General features: G+C 34.3%; 1 protein-coding gene across 1 annotated transcript; it reads left to right on the plus strand.

The window, feature by feature from the left end:
* The first annotated feature begins 21,241 nt into the window (after positions 1 to 21,241).
* LOC140433643 (uncharacterized) lies at positions 21,242 to 21,652 on the plus strand. The gene has a single exon (XM_072521626.1). The coding sequence runs from the start codon at positions 21,242 to 21,244 to the stop codon at positions 21,650 to 21,652; it is 411 nt and encodes a 136-aa protein (XP_072377727.1).
* The last annotated feature ends 464 nt before the right edge of the window (positions 21,653 to 22,116 follow it).

Genomic DNA, 22,116 nt, shown 5'->3' on the forward strand with positions numbered 1-22,116 from the left:
GAAGCACAAGAACCGCCTTTGTGCCTTCGAAGAGAGTACTTAGCTAATAAACAGCTAATAAAGTATAGGACGTTTAGTACATTTATGGTCAAAAAAATATCAAATATAGTGGTCCAGAATCTTACAAACAAATATTGGAGAATTAAAACGTCTCCCCCTCTTGCTGATGCTTTTATTGACACTGAGAGATATAAAGAATTAATACATAGTCAAAAAAAATGTCCTATTTACGAAATCGATTTTGCAGCCTTAATATTCAAACCAACCATTATAATTCCAAACTATCCAGATAATATATTTCTATCAAAATTAATTTTCAAATCTATACTCTGTAATTTAGGAGAGAATAAAATCATCATCTATACGGATGGATCAAAAAAAAAAAGATTTAAAACAGGCTGTGCATTTTTAGTTTCTAATATTAACCATGTTGAGCAATATCAAGTCCCTTATTATTTATCGATTTTCAGTGCAGAAACTATAGCTATTAGGAAAGCTTTAGATTGGTGCGAGATGAATTTACCTTTATCTGTGGTAATTGTTATAACAGACTCTCTCTCAGTTTTGAACGCCATTAAAAGCCCTCCTTTTAATCATTATAATAAAAATATTCTTCTATCTATAAAAAGTAGTCTATATAAACTGCAGGAGTATGGTGTACGAGTTACACTAGTCTGGGTTAGAGGTCATTCAGGGATAACTGGGAATGAAGCAGTTGATATCGCAGCTAAAAAAGCACTTGACTCAGAATTGAAAGTAAACATGTGCAACCCATCAGACCTTATTAATTTATATAAGGCTGATGTAAGGGTTAGATGGGAAACTCAGTACAGTAAATTTTCAACTACATCAGAGAACCTCTATTTTAAACTTCAACCGGTTTTACCGACGACCATTCCTTACATCAATTCGTGGGATTATAATAGATACATATAAGTCATCAATTATATCACGTTTAAAACTTAATCATGGTCGCTTTCCAGCACATTTGTTTAGGATTGGTATCTTAGATTCTCCGTGTTGTCCTCACTGTCCAGAAAAACCTTTAGCTGATATAAATCACGTTTTCTTAGAGTGTCAAAAATATACTGCACATACAGATATGCTGTGCCAAGAACTGAAAAAGTTTGTAAGTCTACCAACTAACATTCCTACTTTATTAGCACAACAAGAGAAAGAAATATACAACCTTTTAATCAAGTTTGTTTTAGAAGCAAAAATAGATATTTAGCTCATATATGGTTAAATATGTGTATGTGTATATAAATATGTGTTTACAAACATTATGTAATTAGAATCCAAACCTCTGTTTTACCCCATTTGTTAATACCTCCTGCCCGTGACCTAGTCTAGTTTGTCTTAATAAAAATGTCTTGATGGGTCCCTAGACAAGAAACGAGTGGCCATGTTTTTATCCCTATCCTATCCTTAATAATAATAATAAAAAAAAATACAAATATTCTGTGGCAAATAGACAAGTTCTAATGCCATCCACTATCCACACACACACACACACACACACACACACACACACACACACACACACACACACACACACACACACACACACACACACACACACACACACACACACACACACACACACACACACACACACACACACACACACACACACACACACACACACACACACACACACACACACACACACACACACACACACACACACACACACACACACACACACACACACACACACACACACACACACACACACACACACACACACACACACACACACACACACACACACACACACACACACACACACACACACACACACACACACACACACACACACACACACACACACACACACACACACACACACACACACACACACACACACACACACACACACACACACACACACACACACACACACACACACACACACACACACACACACACACACACACACACACACACACACACACACACACACACACACACACACACACACACACACACACACACACACACACACACACACACACACACACACACACACACACACACACACACACACACACACACACACACACACACACACACACACACACACACACACACACACACACACACACACACACACACACACACACACACACACACACACACACACACACACACACACACACACACACACACACACACACACACACACACACACACACACACACACACACACACACACACACACACACACACACACACACACACACACACACACACACACACACACACACACACACACACACACACACACACACACACACACACACACACACACACACACACACACACACACACACACACACACACACACACACACACACACACACACACACACACACACACACACACACACACACACACACACACACACACACACACACACACACACACACACACACACACACACACACACACACACACACACACACACACACACACACACACACACACACACACACACACACACACACACACACACACACACACACACACACACACACACACACACACACACACACACACACACACACACACACACACACACACACACACACACACACACACACACACACACACACACACACACACACACACACACACACACACACACACACACACACACACACACACACACACACACACACACACACACACACACACACACACACACACACACACACACACACACACACACACACACACACACACACACACACACACACACACACACACACACACACACACACACACACACACACACACACACACACACACACACACACACACACACACACACACACACACACACACACACACACACACACACACACACACACACACACACACACACACACACACACACACACACACACACACACACACACACACACACACACACACACACACACACACACACACACACACACACACACACACACACACACACACACACACACACACACACACACAAAATTGATTTTTACAATTAAATTAAATGTTCAACTTGACCACCATTATTCACTTCTTGACATAACCGAGGCGATTTTGGAATTCTCGTACAACTTTTTGTATGACCTCGGGGGTTATTTTGTTAGTTTCTATCGTCATCCTAACTTTTAAATCAGCAATATTGCCGGATCTATTAAAATATACTTTAGAAATAATCAGGTATTTTCGAATCTGTTCTGCTAAACAGAGAAAAAACTTTGAAGATAATAAAATATTAGTCACAAAGCCAAATAAACAATTGATATGAATCTAGTAGGCTGCTGTCATTTAGGTATTTAAAGTTACTAAAAGACGTCAGTATAATATTTGTGCGCGTATTAAATTTAATTATGGCTCATTTGTTCGAGACTCAAAGAATAGACATTTTAATTATGATTGGTTTTGGTAATAAAACAAGAACTCAAAAGGAGGTTTGTGAAATGTTTAATAATAAATACCCTGGTCAACAAGTTTCGCAGTCTACAGTTGGAAAAATTGAAGAAAAACCAGGTAGAAATATTAAGTCATATTCTTTCCGCATACGACAACTCGAAAACTGGCCGCCGTCAATGATGTAAGTAAATCATCTATTTTGAGCGTTTTGCATAAAGAAAAATACCACCCTTACAAAGTTCAGTTTGTTCAGGAGTTAAATGAAGATGATCCCGATAGAAGGCAAGAATTCTGTGAAATGATGATGGACGGAATGAACGCAGATTTGCAGTTCATAAACAAAATAGTTTTTTCTGATGAAGCGACGTTTCATTTAAACGGAACGGTTAACAAACTCATAGAAAATCATCACTTGGTGTGTGAGACTCACGCAATATCCTAAAAAAAATTAACATTTGGGCTGGTATCATTAACAATAAAATTATTGGTCTTTATTTTTTTGAGAGCACAGTTGATGGTGAGGTTTATCTAGATTTTTTGATTAACTTTTTAGTGCCTACATTACGAAGATTTTTTCCTGATGTCAATCATACAAATAAGATAGATCGATCTATTTACTACCAACAAGACAGAGCTCTTCCGCATTTTGCACGTATAGTTAGAAATTATTTAAACGAGGTTTTTCCCAATAAGTGGATTGGAAGACGTGGAACGATCGAATGGCCGGCTAGATCTCAGATTTGACTCCTCTCGATTACTTCTTATGGGGTTATTTAAAATCTAAAGTATATTTTAATAGACCAAACAGTATTGCTGATTTAAAAGTTAGGATAACGGAAGAAATTAACAAAATAACCCCCGAGGTCGTAAAAATGATGTGCGAGAATTCCAAAATCGCCTCGTCTATTGTCAAGAAGTGAATGGTGGTCATTTTGAACATTTAATTTAATTGAAAATTGCATTGAAAAATACATTCTAAATATTATGTATCTTAAACTTAAAAATCAATTACAGTCAAAATCGTTTATAACGAATTTCAGGGGACTGGTGGTTTTTGTACGCTGTAGCCAGTGTCCTCTGTAAGCGGTTCTATCGGTTATAATTAACAATTAAAATATGTTAATACAACATTTTACCTGAATATTTAATGAAAAAGTCTGTAATTTTTGTTTGTCGCCTTCCTTGAACTTCTGAAAAAACATTTTTTCAATTGATGTGGAAACAATAGATAATGATTCTTTCACACTCTGGGAAGTTTCAGCAGTCTGAATAAATGCTCTTATGGTGGAACAATCAGCATACGTTTCAGCAACAGTAGGGATTTTTCTGAAATCTTCCAATTTTTCATCAGCTTCATTAGTACTTTGTTTGTCACTAGTTTGGTGACTCAGTACGATGTCAATATCTGACAGTTCTTCGCTCGTACTTATTTCGTCATCCACTCGTATATAGTCATCTGCAGAGCAGTCAGAACTGAGAAGGGAAACGGCATCCTGCAAATGCGTTTGTGCAATATCGTTGTATGCGATTCCTGATGGTTGTAAGTCGTTAGTTAGGCGGGAAAAACGAAAACAGTTGATGATCGTTTCCTTCCGCACAGATTCCCATGCCTTTGATATCATTAGTATAGCGTCAAGAATACTGATTTTCGTATCGTCGTTATTCTCTCTCTTTTCGATGATTTTGTACACCAATTCTTTCCGAAATCATGCTTTAAGACTTCTTATAACTCTTTGGTCCATGGGCTGCAGTACGGACGTACAATTTGTAGGCAGAAAAACGAGTTTAATTTGTTTTAACCTGTCAACTGGGGGGTGGGGCGGACAGTTGTCGACAATTAAAATTATGTGTGTCTTTTGTTGTAAAAGTTCACAGTTCCATTTTATTAAAGTCTTTTCAAAAATAGCCGACGTCATCCAGGCTTTTTTATTGAAATCGTAATCAACAGGGAGATTTTTCACGTTTTTAAACCAACGCGGCATTTTACTTTTTCCTATCACAAAAAGCATCCTTTTTATGAAACCGGACATGTTGGCTGCAACAAGAACTGTAACTCGCTCTTTTGAGAGTTTACCACCGGAACATTTCTTCCCTTTAAACTTTAACATGTGATCAGGTGTCAGTCTAAACTCATCAATATCCCCATCTCGTCGGCATTAAAAATTTCATCATCGTTATAGCCGGACCTGAGTGTAGGCCACACATTTTCAACCCAGTCATTTGTAATTGATCTGTCAAACACTGCTGACTCACCTGAAATTTTTCCATGGACAATATTGTGGCGAGCTCGGAAACGTTGAACCCAGGAAGCATTACACTTAAAATCCATCTTCAAAACCACAGCGAAAGCGTCAGCCTTTACCTGAAGCATCGTCCCACTCACGGGTATATTTATTGCGCGTTGTTGTTTGAACCAATCGAGGAGTATCAATGTCACTGTGATTTGATGACTGAACGCGTTTTCCTTTCATCTGAGGTACAGATATGTACTTGAAATTGTACGCTGTAACCAATATTTTAACTGCTAGTGTTCTAAGAAATACGTTTGCTCTAACCGATTTGTTCATTATAAGCAATATAAATGCGTTTTTTGTATGTCATTCTATGGGACCTACTATTTTGTTTGTTATATCCGATTGTACGTTATAGCCGGTGTCGTTGTAAACGATTTTGACTGTATTATCTTAAAAATCAATTTTCTTAGTAATGATTGCACCAAACTTAAAAACTTTATATTTCTGAACAGATGACTAAAATCCCTTTCTAACAAGGTGCCACACGACCCCCTTTGTTATTTAAAATTTTCGAGGGGGTGCTTATAATTCAAAGGGGATGCTAGAAAGGAATAATATTTTCATACTGTAAATTGTCAATTTAGGAATAAAAATCGACCAGTTTTAGGTTTTTTTCATATAGTACATACTAACATATATAGAACAAAAAAGACTAAAGTGGTATGGACATGTAAGAAGAGCTAGCGAACGCAGATGGATAAAAAGAATAACCGAATGGAGCCCCATAGGAAGGAGGAAATGAGGACGACCCCGAAAATCCTGGAGGAACGAAGTAGACGACGCCATGAGTAAGAGAGGACTAAACGATGGAGAATGGAACAACAGAGAGAGATGGAAACGGTTGAGCGAGGGAAGCCTGTGAATACTGTAGAATCCCTAAATATATATATATATATATATATATATATATATATATATATATATATATATATATATATATCATATAGTACATAATATCGCCAAAAATGAATTTATTCCATACATATGGACCGCATGGTATATGTATATATATATATATATATATATATATATATATATATATATATATATATATATATATATATATATTTAGTGGATTTTCTTGGGCTTAGGTTCATAAAAAAATTTGATTTGATATTAAGTCATTTTCATATATTTTTTCGACGTTTCGGCAGGAAATCCATGCCTTTTTTAAGAAGTAATATTGACTAAAAAACATTTTATGATAGACATAATACGATTTAAAAGTTAAACTTTTGACTTACCAAGCATGTAAAAATTTGTTACTATACTATAAATTCAATAGGATTGTCAGGTTATCGCTTAGAAATGATAGATCCTCGAGGGGTCCGAGATGAGAGACGCGTGTAGTTCAATGGTGGCGTGTATATTTTTAAAATAAGGAAAATAATAGGAAACTTGCACATAAAAATATTTTTGCGTCCACGGTAAAATTGTTAATTTATGTTAAATATATTTTGTTAAAATGTTATATAAAAATATTATATTCAAAATATTACGTCTTAACAATTAATTGTGTACTTTTGTACCTTACGGTGTCGAGGTGCTAAATTATATTATATTTTAAATCCAAAACGTTCTCCCTTATAATAATGAAATGTCACGAATATACTTCTGGTTCGTAATAATTTGTAATAAACAAAACCTATCATTTATAAATATCTTAAATTCATAACAAACAAGAAAATAACTTAAAAATATAAACGAAACTTTTAGTAGTAAACGTAAGAATAACTAACGTAAGAATAACCCTCTTATGTTCGCGCACTATATCAAGTAATTGAACCTTTATTATGGATTCATCAAAATCTATATTTTTACTTCTTAACCAATCTATTATATCTGCTTTTCGAGATGCAGAAGTCGGTATTTTTTCCATACGACCGCTGTGATAAGGTGCATTGTCCATTATAATTACCGAACCAGGATCTACAAGTGTCAGTATAGACGAAAACCACTTTTCAAACACATCCGAATTCATATCCTCATGATAATCGCCCGTTTTGATTGAGGTAAACACAATTAAACCATCTTGTAAAAAACCTGAATCACTTCCAATGTGCGTTATAATGAGACGTCTTCCTTCTCCCGAGGGTACTTTTAAGCCGGTTGAAAGTCCCTCAATGAAAGCCTGTCGTGCACTGTTAATATTCAAGTCTTGCCATACTTTGGATTTCATATGACCCTCATTCAACCACGTTTCGTCCGTATAATAAATTTTTTTCAGAGCAGATAACGTCGCAAGAAAGACAAAATGCCAAATATATAAAACCCTAATAAGACCGGTACTCACATATGGCTCAGAAACCTGGACACTCACTAAAAGAGAGGAAACGTTGTTAGCCACCTTCGAAAGAAAAATCTTGCGACACATATATAAGGGCACAAAAGAAAACGGAATATGGCGAAGACGATACAACTCTGAACTATACAAAATATACCAGGATCCGGATATTATCACATTCATTAAAATAGGACGGCTGCGTTGGATAGGACATGTAGAAAGAATGGAAGAAGGCGAAATACCAAACAAAATATTCAAATAGATACCAGTAGGAAAAAGAACAAGAGGAAGACCGAAACTGAGATACTTAGAACAAATAGAAAATGATATAACAACCTTAAAAATAAAAAACTGGAGAAAAAAAGCACGAAACAGATCAAAATGGAGAAGAATCCTGGAACAGGCCAAGACCCAAAAAGGGTTGTCGAGCCAGTGATGATGATGATGATGAATAATTTCTTTTACCAAGTCGTCTAAAATCACGAATTTTTTGCAAAAATTTTCTCCGCCATATCACTAATTCGTCTCTCTCGATCAACAAACTTTTCCGATTTCTCTTCACATACCGAAAGTCCATTTCATGTAAAGTTCTTTGTAATACTCTCATGGATATTTTATTTAAAGTATCATCTGCGTCTGCATTAACTTCTCGTTGAATAGCCTTTAACGTGGGCAGTTCGTTCCTAAAATAAAATCCATGAACTTTTCTTCGGATTATACTTTTTGTACTATCGTCCAATACAATTTTTGCACGTCCTTTATGGATTGGTTTTTGGATAGGTTTGTTACCTTGAATTATTCGGAAAACCGTACGAGCCGATACTTTCGTTAAATCTCCAGACAATGCCGCGACGTCCTCTATAAGCATATCTGGATATCTTCTACGCAATCCCTCCTAAACCGATTTTATCATTTGCTCTTCTCTCACAGATAACCACCATTTTTTATTTTGTTTATTAACAGATGTACTGCACGTTGATTTTGATGCTATGATGTTACCCGACGGTACGCTCATGAAATACTACCACCCACCAGATTTAATGGTTATTTGTGGGTGAGTTTTCACAATGTTGCCGTATTGCATTAAGAATATTACTTTCGAAAAGAAATAACGGTGTCCGCCTGCCTCTCTATTGGCATTCAGGGTATACCTCAATGGCACGGATAAGCTGCAAGCGGTACTAAATAATAAATTTCGCAACAAGGCGAGTGTACCTTCTCTAGTTCGGACTTCCAACAGATGTAACCGTCAAAAATGATAATTGAGAAGTGGTTTTGTGTGCTAATGAAGAAATAAATATATAGCCGCTTACCACCGAGTGTTAACGAACTACAAAATGTCTGCCCTGACAATCCTATTGAATTTATAGTATAACAAGTAGACGTCACAATTAAAATAATATTAAAAACATAGGACATACCCACTAAGTCACTACATGTAAAATATATTTTAGATCTAATGTGTTGTTGACATCTTTTTTATCATTTATTGCATTATTATTTTTTTTTATTTGTATAGACTCTAGAAGCTCTCTCTTTTTCCTGTTGGGTTCACTTTTTAGGATCTTGGTTTTCTCAAAATCAAATTTATGTTTTTTTCGTTTTCATGTTTTGTGAGGGCGGTTGAGTTTTTTTTGTCATATTTGTGGGAACGTATTCTTGAGTTAAGTAGCTGACTGGTTTGTCCAATATAAACTCCATCACAATTCGAGCAGGGAATTTCATATACAACATGCGATATTTTTAATAGAGGGGTTTTTGTTTTTAATCTTGTAAAATTCCTTTTCAAAAGATTGTGCCCTTTATGAGCAACCATAATATTATGTTTGGACAGAAGATTTGCAATTTGTTCTGATAATCCTTTTATATAGGGAAGAGACATATAGTTTTTCTTTACCGTGTTGGTTTCATTGTTATTATTGTTATTGTAAAATTTATGCAGTCGCGATTTGAAAGTGTTGTCGATAAGGTGGTGTGGGTATGAATTAAGTGTTAGTGCTGTTTTTGCTTTTTTAATGGCCTGAGGTCTATTAATAGGATCGGATAATCTAATAGCTCTATCGGCGAGTCCGATAACTACTGATTTCTTTTGAGACAGGGGATGATGAGAGTTGAAATTCAGATATCTCGATGACCAGGTTTTTTTGGTGTACCATGAAGTAGTTATAGTGCTGTTTTCTCTATGTAAGGTCAGGTCCAGAAAATTAATTTGATGATTTTTTTCAATTTCTAATGTAAATTTTAGTTTTTGGTGAAAGTTATTGAATTCATTTAGTAAAATATCCATTTTATCCTCTGGTGCTGCGCTCAAGCAGTCATCTATATAGCGATAGAAAAAAGGTATATCAAAATCTATTTTATTTAAAACAATTTCCTCTAGATGCTCTAAAACTAATTGAGCGATGGCACTGGATATGCTAGCACCCATAGCACATCCATCTGTTTGTTGGAAGATTTTGTTTTTATATAGGAAATAGGTTGACTTTAATGTTGTTTCGACTGCTAGCAGAAATTCTTCTAGAGGGATGTCTGTGAACGCTTTGATTTCATTCCACTTTTTTTTAATAATGTCTTTCGCTAAAGCTATTGGAATATTGGTGTATAAAGATACCACATCGAGAGAAACTAATTTATAATTTGGAGGTAAATGTATATTTTTGAGTTTTAATTTCAGGTGATCAGCATCTTTTAAATAGTGTGGATTTTTATTTATTACGTTGGAAATAATGTTCTTCAAATATTTTGAAAGGTTTTCAAAAGGAGACTGAATGCATGAAACAATAGGTCGCAGCGGCACACCCTCTTTATGTGTTTTGGGTAGACCGTATATTTTTGGAATTACAGCATTATGTATCTTGAGCGAATTAGCAGTGTTAGGTGAGATGTAGCACATTTTTTCCCATCTGTCGACTAATTCGTTATTTCTTTTTTGGAAAATATTTGTAGGATCATTTTTCATTTCACGGTATGTTGTGTTGTCATTCAATAGAGAATCCATTTTACTGTCATAGTCTTCGGACTCCATAATAACAGTCTTGTTAGTTTTGTCAGGTTTCAGAACAACTAAATTGGGGTTCTCGTTTAAAAAAGCTTTTGTCTTTTTAATTTTCTTTTGTATTGTTTTGTTTTCAAAAGGGTATTTGTTTTTGTTTTTAAAGTTTGTCAAAATGTTACAACATTTAGTTCTGATATCATCCTGTACATTGGTACTTAAGTTAGAAATTGAACTCTCAATTGAACAAATAATTTCTGATGTTGGGATATCATTTTTATTACGGATGGGAACTGCAAAATTATCTCCTAAACTTAAAACATCTTGTACGTCACTGGGAATTTCTACATTTGTTAAATTTTCTAACCAAGTATCCTGCAATTTATTATTGAGATTTTTATTATCTGATTTTGATGATAGGATATTAATTTTTTTGATATTTCATGTCTCTTCCCTATATAAAAGGATTATCAGAACAAATTGCAAATCTTCTGTCCAAACATAATATTATGGTTGCTCATAAAGGGCACAATCTTTTGAAAAGGAATTTTACAAGATTAAAAACAAAAACCCCTCTATTAAAAATATCGCATGTTGTATATGAAATTCCCTGCTCGAATTGTGATGGAGTTTATATTGGACAAACCAGTCAGCTACTTAACTCAAGAATACGTTCCCACAAATATGACAAAAAAAACTCAACCGCCCTCACAAAACATGAAAACGAAAAAAAACATAAATTTGATTTTGAGAAAACCAAGATCCTAAAAAGTGAACCCAACAGGAAAAAGAGAGAGCTTCTAGAGTCTATACAAATAAAAAAAAATAATAATGCAATAAATGATAAAAAAGATGTCAAAAATTTGAACAAAATATATTTTAACTTAATTTAAAAACACATAAAAAGACAATCTCAGAACGCGTATGATGTTAAAATAACTGGTTGTTTAAACGATAAACTAACTTCAATAAACAACACATTAGATCTAAAATATATTTTACATGTAGTGACTTAGTGGGTATGTCCTATGTTTTTAATATTATTTTAATTGTGACGTCTACTTGTTAGTAACAAATTTTTACATGCTTGGTAAGTCAAAAGTTTAACTTTTAAATCGTATTATGTCTATCATAAAATGTTTTTTAGTCAATATTACTTCTTGAAAAAGGCATGGATTTCCTGCCGAAACATCGAAAAAATATATGAAAATGCCTTAGTATCAAATCAAATTTTTTTATGAACCTAAGTCCAAGAAAATCCACTAAAAAAATATATAAGGTTCAAGAACTAAACTCAAACTATATATATATATATATATATATATATATATATATATATATATATATATATATATATATATATATATTGTTATGCTATTTAAATTGTATTATATTGCTTATTTAGAAAAATTCCTGTCTATATTTATTAAATGATCTAATCTCCAATTAATCACAATAAATCAGCATTAATTAATTACAATCTCAGGCTATTTAACTTGTATTATTTACCTTTGATCGTGGATTCAAAATATTTTCCAATTGGCTTCCTAATTGGGATAGGTAATATGACCTGAATAAAATACATAGAATTTCAACTGAACTATATGTGAGATGTCCTTTATTTTAATGAAATTTTATATAACAATCAATCCTGTAATATTTGCAATATACTAACTTTAAATATATGAGAAGTTATTTTCTATCATGGACCCAAATGTTATTTTACATTAATTTTTAATATGTGTTATAACTAAGCTCTTTTTATAATTCTTTTTTTTTAAATGATCGCAAAATTAACTGTCTCTATTATTTATTCAATTTATTTAATTAATAAATGAAAACCACACTCCTGCTCTAATGAAAATTGACTGACCTTTCTTTCTCTGCCGTTGCAATTCTATGGCCACGCCACAAAAAAAATCCTTTCTCTGCTTCTGCTCCTATTGTGGTCCAGATGACGTACACCTTTCTCCTATCTGTCCTTGTATCTGCAACCCAACAACTCGTGTTAGTCCATGCAGCCTCCTTTTGAGCCAATTTCCGCGCCTGTTTATAACTCCAAATGTTTCCGGCTTCGTCTGATATTAATATTCTTATACCCTTTGGTTTTTCTATCTCTCTGTACCCCGTTCCTCACACTGGTCAGCTTTTACACAGCAAATAAATACACCCGGTAAATTACGTCTTCGGGACTTCAAACACACACAAATCACAAAGCTCCTTCCTTCTTGGACGACGAAAACTGACTACCCAACTTTTTTTCTCTCTCCTATCTCATAGCCAAAACCACCACCTCCTTGCATTCAAAAATTGACCAATAAAAATCATCCACCTCTGTGACGTATATCGTTACCAACCAACTCTCTCTATAAAACGTCATTCGGGTAATTCCAGAAAACAACATTCTTTAATTATTCTAACTAAATCTATCTGCTTTACAAATATTTCTTACTAATAGCTACAAACGATACCTGTTTCTCAATTCAATGTCTTTTGTTAATAAACTTTTACCGATATAATCTTTCGGGGAGACAAACCACCGCAAATCCCGGTCTATTGTTTAGACACTTTCTATATACACTTTTATTCCGGGTAAATCCATTCCACAATAACCGACTTATTTAAATTTCTTATCGATAATATTTGAAAGTCTTGTCTCTGAGGCCTAATGAACAATTCTTCGAACAACTTAAAATACATATTTTGTCTTATACAGGATGTTTGAAAATTTATATGCCCGTGTCTTTATGAAATATCAATAATTTTAATTTTTATTTAAGTAATAAAATGTGTATATCGGTTTTTTATTGCTTATGGACATTCAAAAGTACAACAAATCCCCGCCTTTGTAATCGATAAAATTTATCAATCTATGCAACTAAATTTTCTCGAGGCAAACTAAAACGCACTTCCTGTATGCTAGCTGTACTTATGCTACGTATTATCCTATCCTACTATCTACTTTATACAAATTTAAATCTTCATTCGTGATATTTATATACATCATGGATATTATAAATACCTCTGATCTTTTCAGAATCCATATGTTTCAACTCATAGCTGTTTACTCCATCTTCGTTGTTTACTATGTATGGCCCTTCGAAAACAGGCATCAATTTTGCGCAAATACCACTCTGAAGATTTGACACTCTTAATGCTCTTACCATTACTTTGTCACCCTTTTGGAAAGTTACTGGTCTTCGTTTCCTATTATGACCCTGTCTCTGGATGTATTTCTCATTGCTTCTTCTTAATCTCCTCTGAACCGTTTCTATAACCTGTCGATACTCTCTTTGTTCTGGATCTTCCCACGGTCTTATCGGCATGACGCCTTTCATGATGTATTCTGGTGTTTCTTTCGTTACTGTACTTGGCATGGAATTTAGGTACATCTCTATTTCTCCCAATTTTCTGTCCCATCGCCGATGTTGACCATCCGTTGCAATGCGAAGAAATTTCGTTACCTCTTGTATAAATCGCTCAGAAGGATTACTTTGGGGATGCCTGATGCTTACAAAGTTCGTCTCGATTCCCCGTTCTCTAAGCTGTCCCTTGAAACGATCATTTCGGAAGTACGTTGCATTGTCTAGTAAAATTTTTCTTGGGGTTCCTACCGTAGCGATGAAATTGTCTATTTTTCTCAATATTTCTTCCCCTTTTGTGGTGCGGCAACTATATAATTTCACGTATTTTGAGAACACATCCACCATCACCAGAATATGCTTGTTCCTTTGCGTGGTCACAATTAGATCGCTTAACATGTCGATGGCTATAATGTCCAGGTTGTTCCGGGATACAATGCTCTTTGCAATATTTTCGTTTTTAAAATTCCTGCTCTTGTATTTCTGGCATACTTCGCATTTCTGTGTGATCTCTTTTGCAATGCGGTAATCTTGTCGACTGATGTAGTTTTCCCTAAACACAAGCCATACCTTTCTACTGCCAATATGTCCATTTTCCTCGTGTAGTTTCTTTATGATTCTTTCTGCCAATGTCGGTGTCACTAAATATAATTCCTTTCCGTCTATTCTCTTAAAAAATATCTCGTTTTCTAGCTCTGCTCTTCTCTTTTCTCTTTCTTCTAGGCCTTCCTGGTCGGTCCTTATCTCATTTAACGAAAATATCCCTTCGTCTTGTGTCAATATATTCAATCCCACATGTAATGTAATTGTCTCCTTTTTTCCTGTATCTTCGTCCCGTGTTAAAGCGTCAGCTATTATGTTGTCTTTCCCTTTGATGTATCGAAATTGGAAATCATACTCTTGTAAGAGCAGAATGCCTCTGTGTATTCTGTTATTTACCAATCGATTCTTCATGATGTGTATCAATGCTGCATGATCCGTTTCGATGGTGAATTTAGCTCCCAATAAGTAAAACCTTAATTTGTTTACGCAAAATAGTACACTGGCGAATTCCAACTCGGTGACACTGTATTTTCTCTCATGTGTTTTAGTCACTCGAGATATAAAACATATCGGAACCTCTTGGCCGTTTTGTATTTGCGACAACACTCCTGCAAATTTCTGTATCGACGCATCCGTACGGAGTATAAACGGCAAATTGTAAATAGGGTGATATATTTTCGTTCCTTTAGCAAATTCTTGTTTCAATATTTTGAAAGCTTCCTCCTGTTCTTCTTTCCAATTCCATTTTGTTCCTTTCTTTAACAATTTTATTAAAGGAATTTCTTTTTGGCTTAAATCGGGAATTAATTTCTTGAAATAATTTATCGTACCGAGAAACCCTCGCAATGTTTTTAGATTTGTTGGTCTTGGGTATTCGTCGATGAGCTTTACTCTGTCCTCGGCTAGACTTACAGTTTCGGTGTCAAGTTTGAAACCCAAATAAATCACTTCCTTTTGAAAAAATTGACATTTTTCAATGTTTAGTTTTAATCCCGCTGTGTCCAATTCTTTCAAAATTATTTTGATATGTTCCACATGACTCTGCATATCTTGTGAAAAAATTAATAAATCGTCGATGTAATGGACGATGAACTCTTCATGGTGATTCAAAATGGTATGCAAAGCTCGTACAAGTGCTGCACAGGCGCTTTGTAATCCAAACGGAACTACCTTAAATCGGTATACTATACCATCAATTGAAAAGGCAGTGTAGTTTCTACACTTTTCAGCCAAAGGTGAAAAACCAAAAACTATGCTTTAGATCAATTTTTGAGAAAATATGTGATCCCGTGATTCTTCCAAAAATGGCCTCGATATTTAACGGTGATTCATATTGTGATACTGTGTGTTGGTTGATATTTCGGGCATCTAAACAGAGTCTTAACTCTCCACTGCTCTTCTTCACTATCACAATTGGGTTAATATAGGGTGAGTCACATCTCTCAATGATTTGATCTTCCAACATTTTTTTGATTTCTTGCTTTACTTCTTGCCGATACTTATAAGGAATTGGATAAGTCTTCGATCGAAAATTTCCCAAGTTTTTCACCTCAAATGAGTGCTCATATTTTGTGGCCACTCGGTTTTCCTCATTTATCAGCATTTCATAGTCTCTTAAAATTATACGCAAATCATTTTCTTTGCCTTCTCCACATATCAATTTTTTTTCTCTCCCATCAACTTTTTCGCACATATTCACCGTGTACTCCGTGTCTTCTTCAAACACCACTGTCTCCATTGTGTCCTCTTCATTTTCCTTTGTTTTTTTTTTTGTTGGGCTCGTCTCTTCTTTTGAGGAATCCCAAGTTTTGCTTTCATTTCTTGTCAAAATCTTTCCATCTTCTTCTCCTGAGCTCGTCTCATCTTTTGAGGAATCCCAGGTTTTTTTCTTTGATCTTTTTCTGACCTTTTCCCCTCTTTCTTCCTTTTCCTTTCTTCGTCACCAGGTTCATTTCCACCGTTTGTTCTTTCTCTGATTCGTCCGTAATTTGTTTCTCTTGTTCCTTATCCTGTTCTTCTTCTTTTTCCTTTGTTATTTTCATCGTATTGGTTTTGAAGTCGATCACTACATGTTTTTCCGTTAATTAGTCAACGCCTACAATCATGTCATGTGACATATTCGGCATTATTACACATTGAAGTACATATTTTTTTTCAATCGTACCATTACTCGTATACCTTCATTTATTGTTGCCAATGTCCGTTTATTTGCGCCCACTAAATTCACCCTAGGTATTTTATAAATTAGACTTGTTAAATTTACTTCTTCGATTAATTTTCTGTTGACCAGTGTTATTTCAGAGCCTGTGTCTATCATAATTTTAATTGGTTTCTCATTTATAAATCCATCCACAAATTTTAAATTAACTCCATTTCTCTTTTCATTGTTTCCTGCCAGTTTAATAAATTCCTTGGGGTGACAAAAAATTCCTGTTTGTTTCTTCGTTTTTAGTGAGCGCCTTCTTGAAAACACGCCTGTTGTTCTTCTGTGTTTTCTCGCCCGTCATCTTCTCTCTCATATTCATTTTCTTCTCTTTGCATATTATTTATTTCTCTTCTCTTCTCTTTTGGTCTATCATTCCCGTATCGGTTACCGCGAGATTCCTGTTCATTCCGTGGGTTATTGTATCTGTTTCCTTGGTATGGGCGGTTATTTCTACTCTGATTTTCCCGATCCCTGTTTTCATTCCATCTCTGGGTTCTGGGTTCATAATTCTCTCTTCCGTTCGGTCTATTTTCGTATCCCCGTCTAGGTATGAATTCTCGTCTTGTATAATCTCTTCTAAAATTTTGACCTCTATCTCTATATTCTTGGTTTTCTCTTTGTCTATAATTTTCTTGCGGTCTTCTTTCTCTTCTTTCATGCCTACGTGATTCTCTCATTTGCAAAAATTGACATAAGCTGTCAATGTCCTTGTAATTTTGGAGATTTATGTGGTCTTCCAAGGTATCTTCAAAGTGTCGCGATTCAACTCTACCAATTGTTCTGATGAATAATTATATTGCAAATGTTTTGCATTATTATAGAGTTGTAATGCGTACATCTTTTCTGATACGCCCATCCTCTCATGGTATTTTTCATTTTGTAACTCTTTATTTACTTGTAGTTGCTGGATTTTTCCCCAGAAATAATTTAAGAATCTTCTCTCACAATCTTGCCAATTGTCAAATTCTTCTTCCTTGCTGACAAACCAAAGATTTGCCTCTTCTTTAAGATGGTTTCTGATGGTTTCCTTTGCTGTTGCAAACGGTCCTATGTATTTGACTTTTTCCTTTAGGTTATTTATAAAAGGCACTGGGTGTAGTTTCCTTATATCCCCGCCAAATCGTACTTTTACGTCTTCTGTGCTATGTACGATGACTTCCTTTCTTTCTACTCCTCTTATCTCCATCTCTGCAATTTGTTTAAATCTCCTTTCCGTTTCTTTCCGGTCTTCTTGTAGCGCATTTTCAAATTTTATTTCTATCTGTTCTAATTCCCTTTCTTGCATACTCTGAATATCCTTCATTTTAGTTTCGATTTCTTCTCTCTGCAATTCTAGTTTCCTCTCTGTTTCTTCCCTACTTCTTTCTAAACAGACTTTTATTTCGTTTTCATATTTTTCCATACGCGTTTCCATTTTTTGTTCCATTTTTCTTTGGTTTTCTTCCAAATTGTCCAATTTTTGTTCCGTTCTTTGTTGTGATTCATCCATCTTCTGTGATTGGAGTTGCATCATCTGTATTAATTTTTCTATTCCCGATTCTTGTTTTTCTGTCTCCATTACTGTTGTGTCTAATACGTCTTCCTGGTCTGAATATTCTTCCTGTTCTGATTTATCTTCTTGTTTATTGTTCTCTTTGCTCTTGTTTCTTGTGTTTGGCATTTATTATGTTTTTATCCCCGCCAAATATAAAATTCTACTGGTCTGTTGCAACAAACGGGACTTTTCTTGTTCAAATGTAATAACTCTTGAGTACGAGTATCAAATTTCAATATCCCACAAATAAATCAAATGGTAAAATATCAAATGTCAAAATCAATCAAATAAATCAAGTATGGTAAAATTATCAAATGTAAATATCACACAAATAAATCAATTATGGTAACCTATAAATTGTCAATATCACGAATAAATCAATTATGGTAAATTGTATCTTAAAAAAATATATATAAATCTTTATGTCCTCAAATTTTACATAATATTTCACTTTATCCACGGCATATAAACTTTCAAATATCTGCTCGTCTACTCCTATCCTTTTAAATTTGCCAACTAGAAATATTTTTCAAAGCTTTACACGTTGGGGGCCATTTTGTTATGCTATTTAAATTGTATTATATTGCTTATTTAGAAAAATTCCTGTCTATATTTATTAAATGATCTAATCTCCAATTAATCACAATAAATCAGCATTAATTAATTACAATCTCAGGCTATTTAACTTGTATTATTTACCTTTGATCGTGGATTCAAAATATTTTCCAATTGGCTTCCTAATTGGGATAGGTAATATGACCTGAATAAAATACATAGAATTTTAACTGAACTATATGTGAGATGTCCTTTATTTTAATGAAATTTTATATAACAATCAATCCTGTAATATTTGCAATATACTAACTTTAAATATATGAGAAGTTGTTTTCTATCATGGACCCAAATGTTATTTTACATTGATTTTTAATATGTGTTACAACTAAGCTCTTTTTATAATTCTTTTTTTTTTAAATGATCGCAAAATTAACTGTCTCTATTATTTATTCAATTTATTTAATTAATAAATGAAAACCACACTCCTGCTCTAATGAAAATTGACTGACCTTTCTTTCTCTGCCGTTGCAATTCTATGGCCACGCCACAAAAAAAATCCTTTCTCTGCTTCTGCTCCTATTGTGGTCCAGATGACGTACACCTTTCTCCTATCTGTCCTTGTATCTGCAACCCAACAACTCGTGTTAGTCTATGCAGCCTCCTTTTGAGCCAATTTCCGCGCCTGTTTATAACTCCAAATGTTTCTGGCTTCGTCTGATATTAATATTCTTATACCCTTTGGTTTTTCTATCTCTCTTTACCCCGTTCCTCACACTGGTCAGCTTTTACACAGCAAATAAATACACCCGGTAAATTACGTCTTTGGGACTTCAAACACACACAAATCACAAAGCTCCTTCCTTCTTGGACGACGAAAACTGACTACCCAACTTTTTTTCTCTCTCCTATCTCATAGCCAAAACCACCACCTCCTTGCATTCAAAAATTGACCAATAAAAATCATCCACCTCTGTGACGTATATCGTTACCAACCAACTCTCTCTATAAAACGTCATTCGGATAATTCCAGAAAACAACATTCTTTAATTATTCTAACTAAATCTATCTGCTTTACAAATATTTCTTACTAATAGCTACAAACGATACCTGTTTCTCAATTCAATGTCTTTTGTTAATAAACTTTTACCGATATAAATTTTCGGGGAGAAAAACCACCGCAAATCCCGGTCTATTGTTTAGACACTTTCTATATACACTTTTATTCCGGGTAAATCCATTCCACAATAACCGACTTATTTAAATTTCTTATCGATAATATTTGAAAGTCTTGTCTCTGTGGCCTAATGAACAATTCTTCGAACAACTTAAAATACATATTTTGTCTTATACAGGATGTTTGAAAATTTATATGCCCTTGTCTTTATGAAATATCAATAATTTTAATTTTTATTTAAGTAATAAAATTTGTATATCGGTTTTTTATTGCTTATGGACATTCAAAAGTACAACAATATATATATATATATATATATATATATATATATATATATATATATATATATATATATATATATATATATATATATATATAGTAAACTCTTAAATATTGGGGAAATCTGCAATATTTGCAGATTTCCCCAATATTTAAGAGTTTACTATTTAACTAATCTGCAAAGATTAAATTTCTTATATATATATATATATATATATATATATATATATATATATATATATATTATATTTAGTAATAAGAGCATTCGGTACAATGGAGCAGATACTAGAAAAATTAGAGAAAATCGACGAAAGAAATGTAAGAATCGAAAGCAAAATAGATAAAATGCAAGTAGACCTGGATAAATTAAATAAAGAAAACGAACAGTTGAAGGCAGATAACAAAGCAATGAGAACTAAAATCACAGAACAAGAAGTTAGAATCGAAATACTGGAAAGACAAGCTAGAAGAAAAAACATAGTAATACAGGGGGTCGAAGAAAACCAAACAGAAAGCGAACAAGAGACGATAAATAAGATATAAGGGCATAATGAAAAAAATCGGCGTATAAACAAACCTAGATGAAGAACTGGTAGAGATGAAAAGAATAGGCAGACAAGGTGATCCCCAAAATGTACCCAGACCCATCATATTAGAAATGAAAAAGGAAGCTACGAGAATGGAAATTCTGAAGGCTGCTAAAAACCTAAGAGGAACTAAAATATATATCAATGAGGACTTCTCGAAGAAAATACTACAAGAAAGGAAGCATCTTCTTCAGCTCATGAAAATGGTACGCCAGGAAGGACACACAGCCGCAATAAAATACAACAAATTATGGATAAATGGTGAACCGTTCTCACTGGAGCAACTAGAAGGCATAGATGTAAATTATTGGAAGAAACCTGAAGAGAAGAAGGGTAACACTAGGACAATAAATGACAGATCTCCCATATCTGATAATATAGTTCCAAGAGAAAAATGGATGAAAATGGCGTCAAAAAACTAACAAAAAATATAACAAAAGACGGCGACAGTATAACGGAGTTGGCAATGAATACGGACATGAAACTGTTTTGTAAGAAAAGACGCAAAAACAAAACAAAATAAAGCAAAAAACAAAAATAGAAAAATAAGAATAGGAACGTGGAATATCAAAACACTTCTAAGACCAGGCAAAATGGAAGAGTTGGCAAAAGAAATGATAAAATACAAGATGGGAATACTAGCGCTACAAGAAATAAGGTGGACAGGAGAAGGGATGATTGCTAGAAGAAATTACACAATGTACTACGCAGGAGAAAGCAAACAGGGGCGCAATGGAACTGCCTTTCTAGTTAGTAATAGCGACAGAGACAAGATTATTAACTTTAAAGCGGTTGAAGAATATCATATATTAGAATGAAAAATAAACAAGCAAATTTAACATTTGTCAACATATATGCCCCTACTGAGAATGCTCCTGAAGAAGAA

Source organism: Diabrotica undecimpunctata, chromosome 1, assembly GCF_040954645.1.
Source record: "Diabrotica undecimpunctata isolate CICGRU chromosome 1, icDiaUnde3, whole genome shotgun sequence".
Classification (NCBI taxonomy): Eukaryota; Metazoa; Arthropoda; class Insecta; order Coleoptera; family Chrysomelidae; genus Diabrotica; species Diabrotica undecimpunctata.

Coding starts and splice junctions, on each gene's coding strand:
- LOC140433643 (XM_072521626.1), top strand. CDS start 21,242: ATGAAAAGAATAGGCAGACAAGGTGATCCCCAAAATGTACCCAGACCC.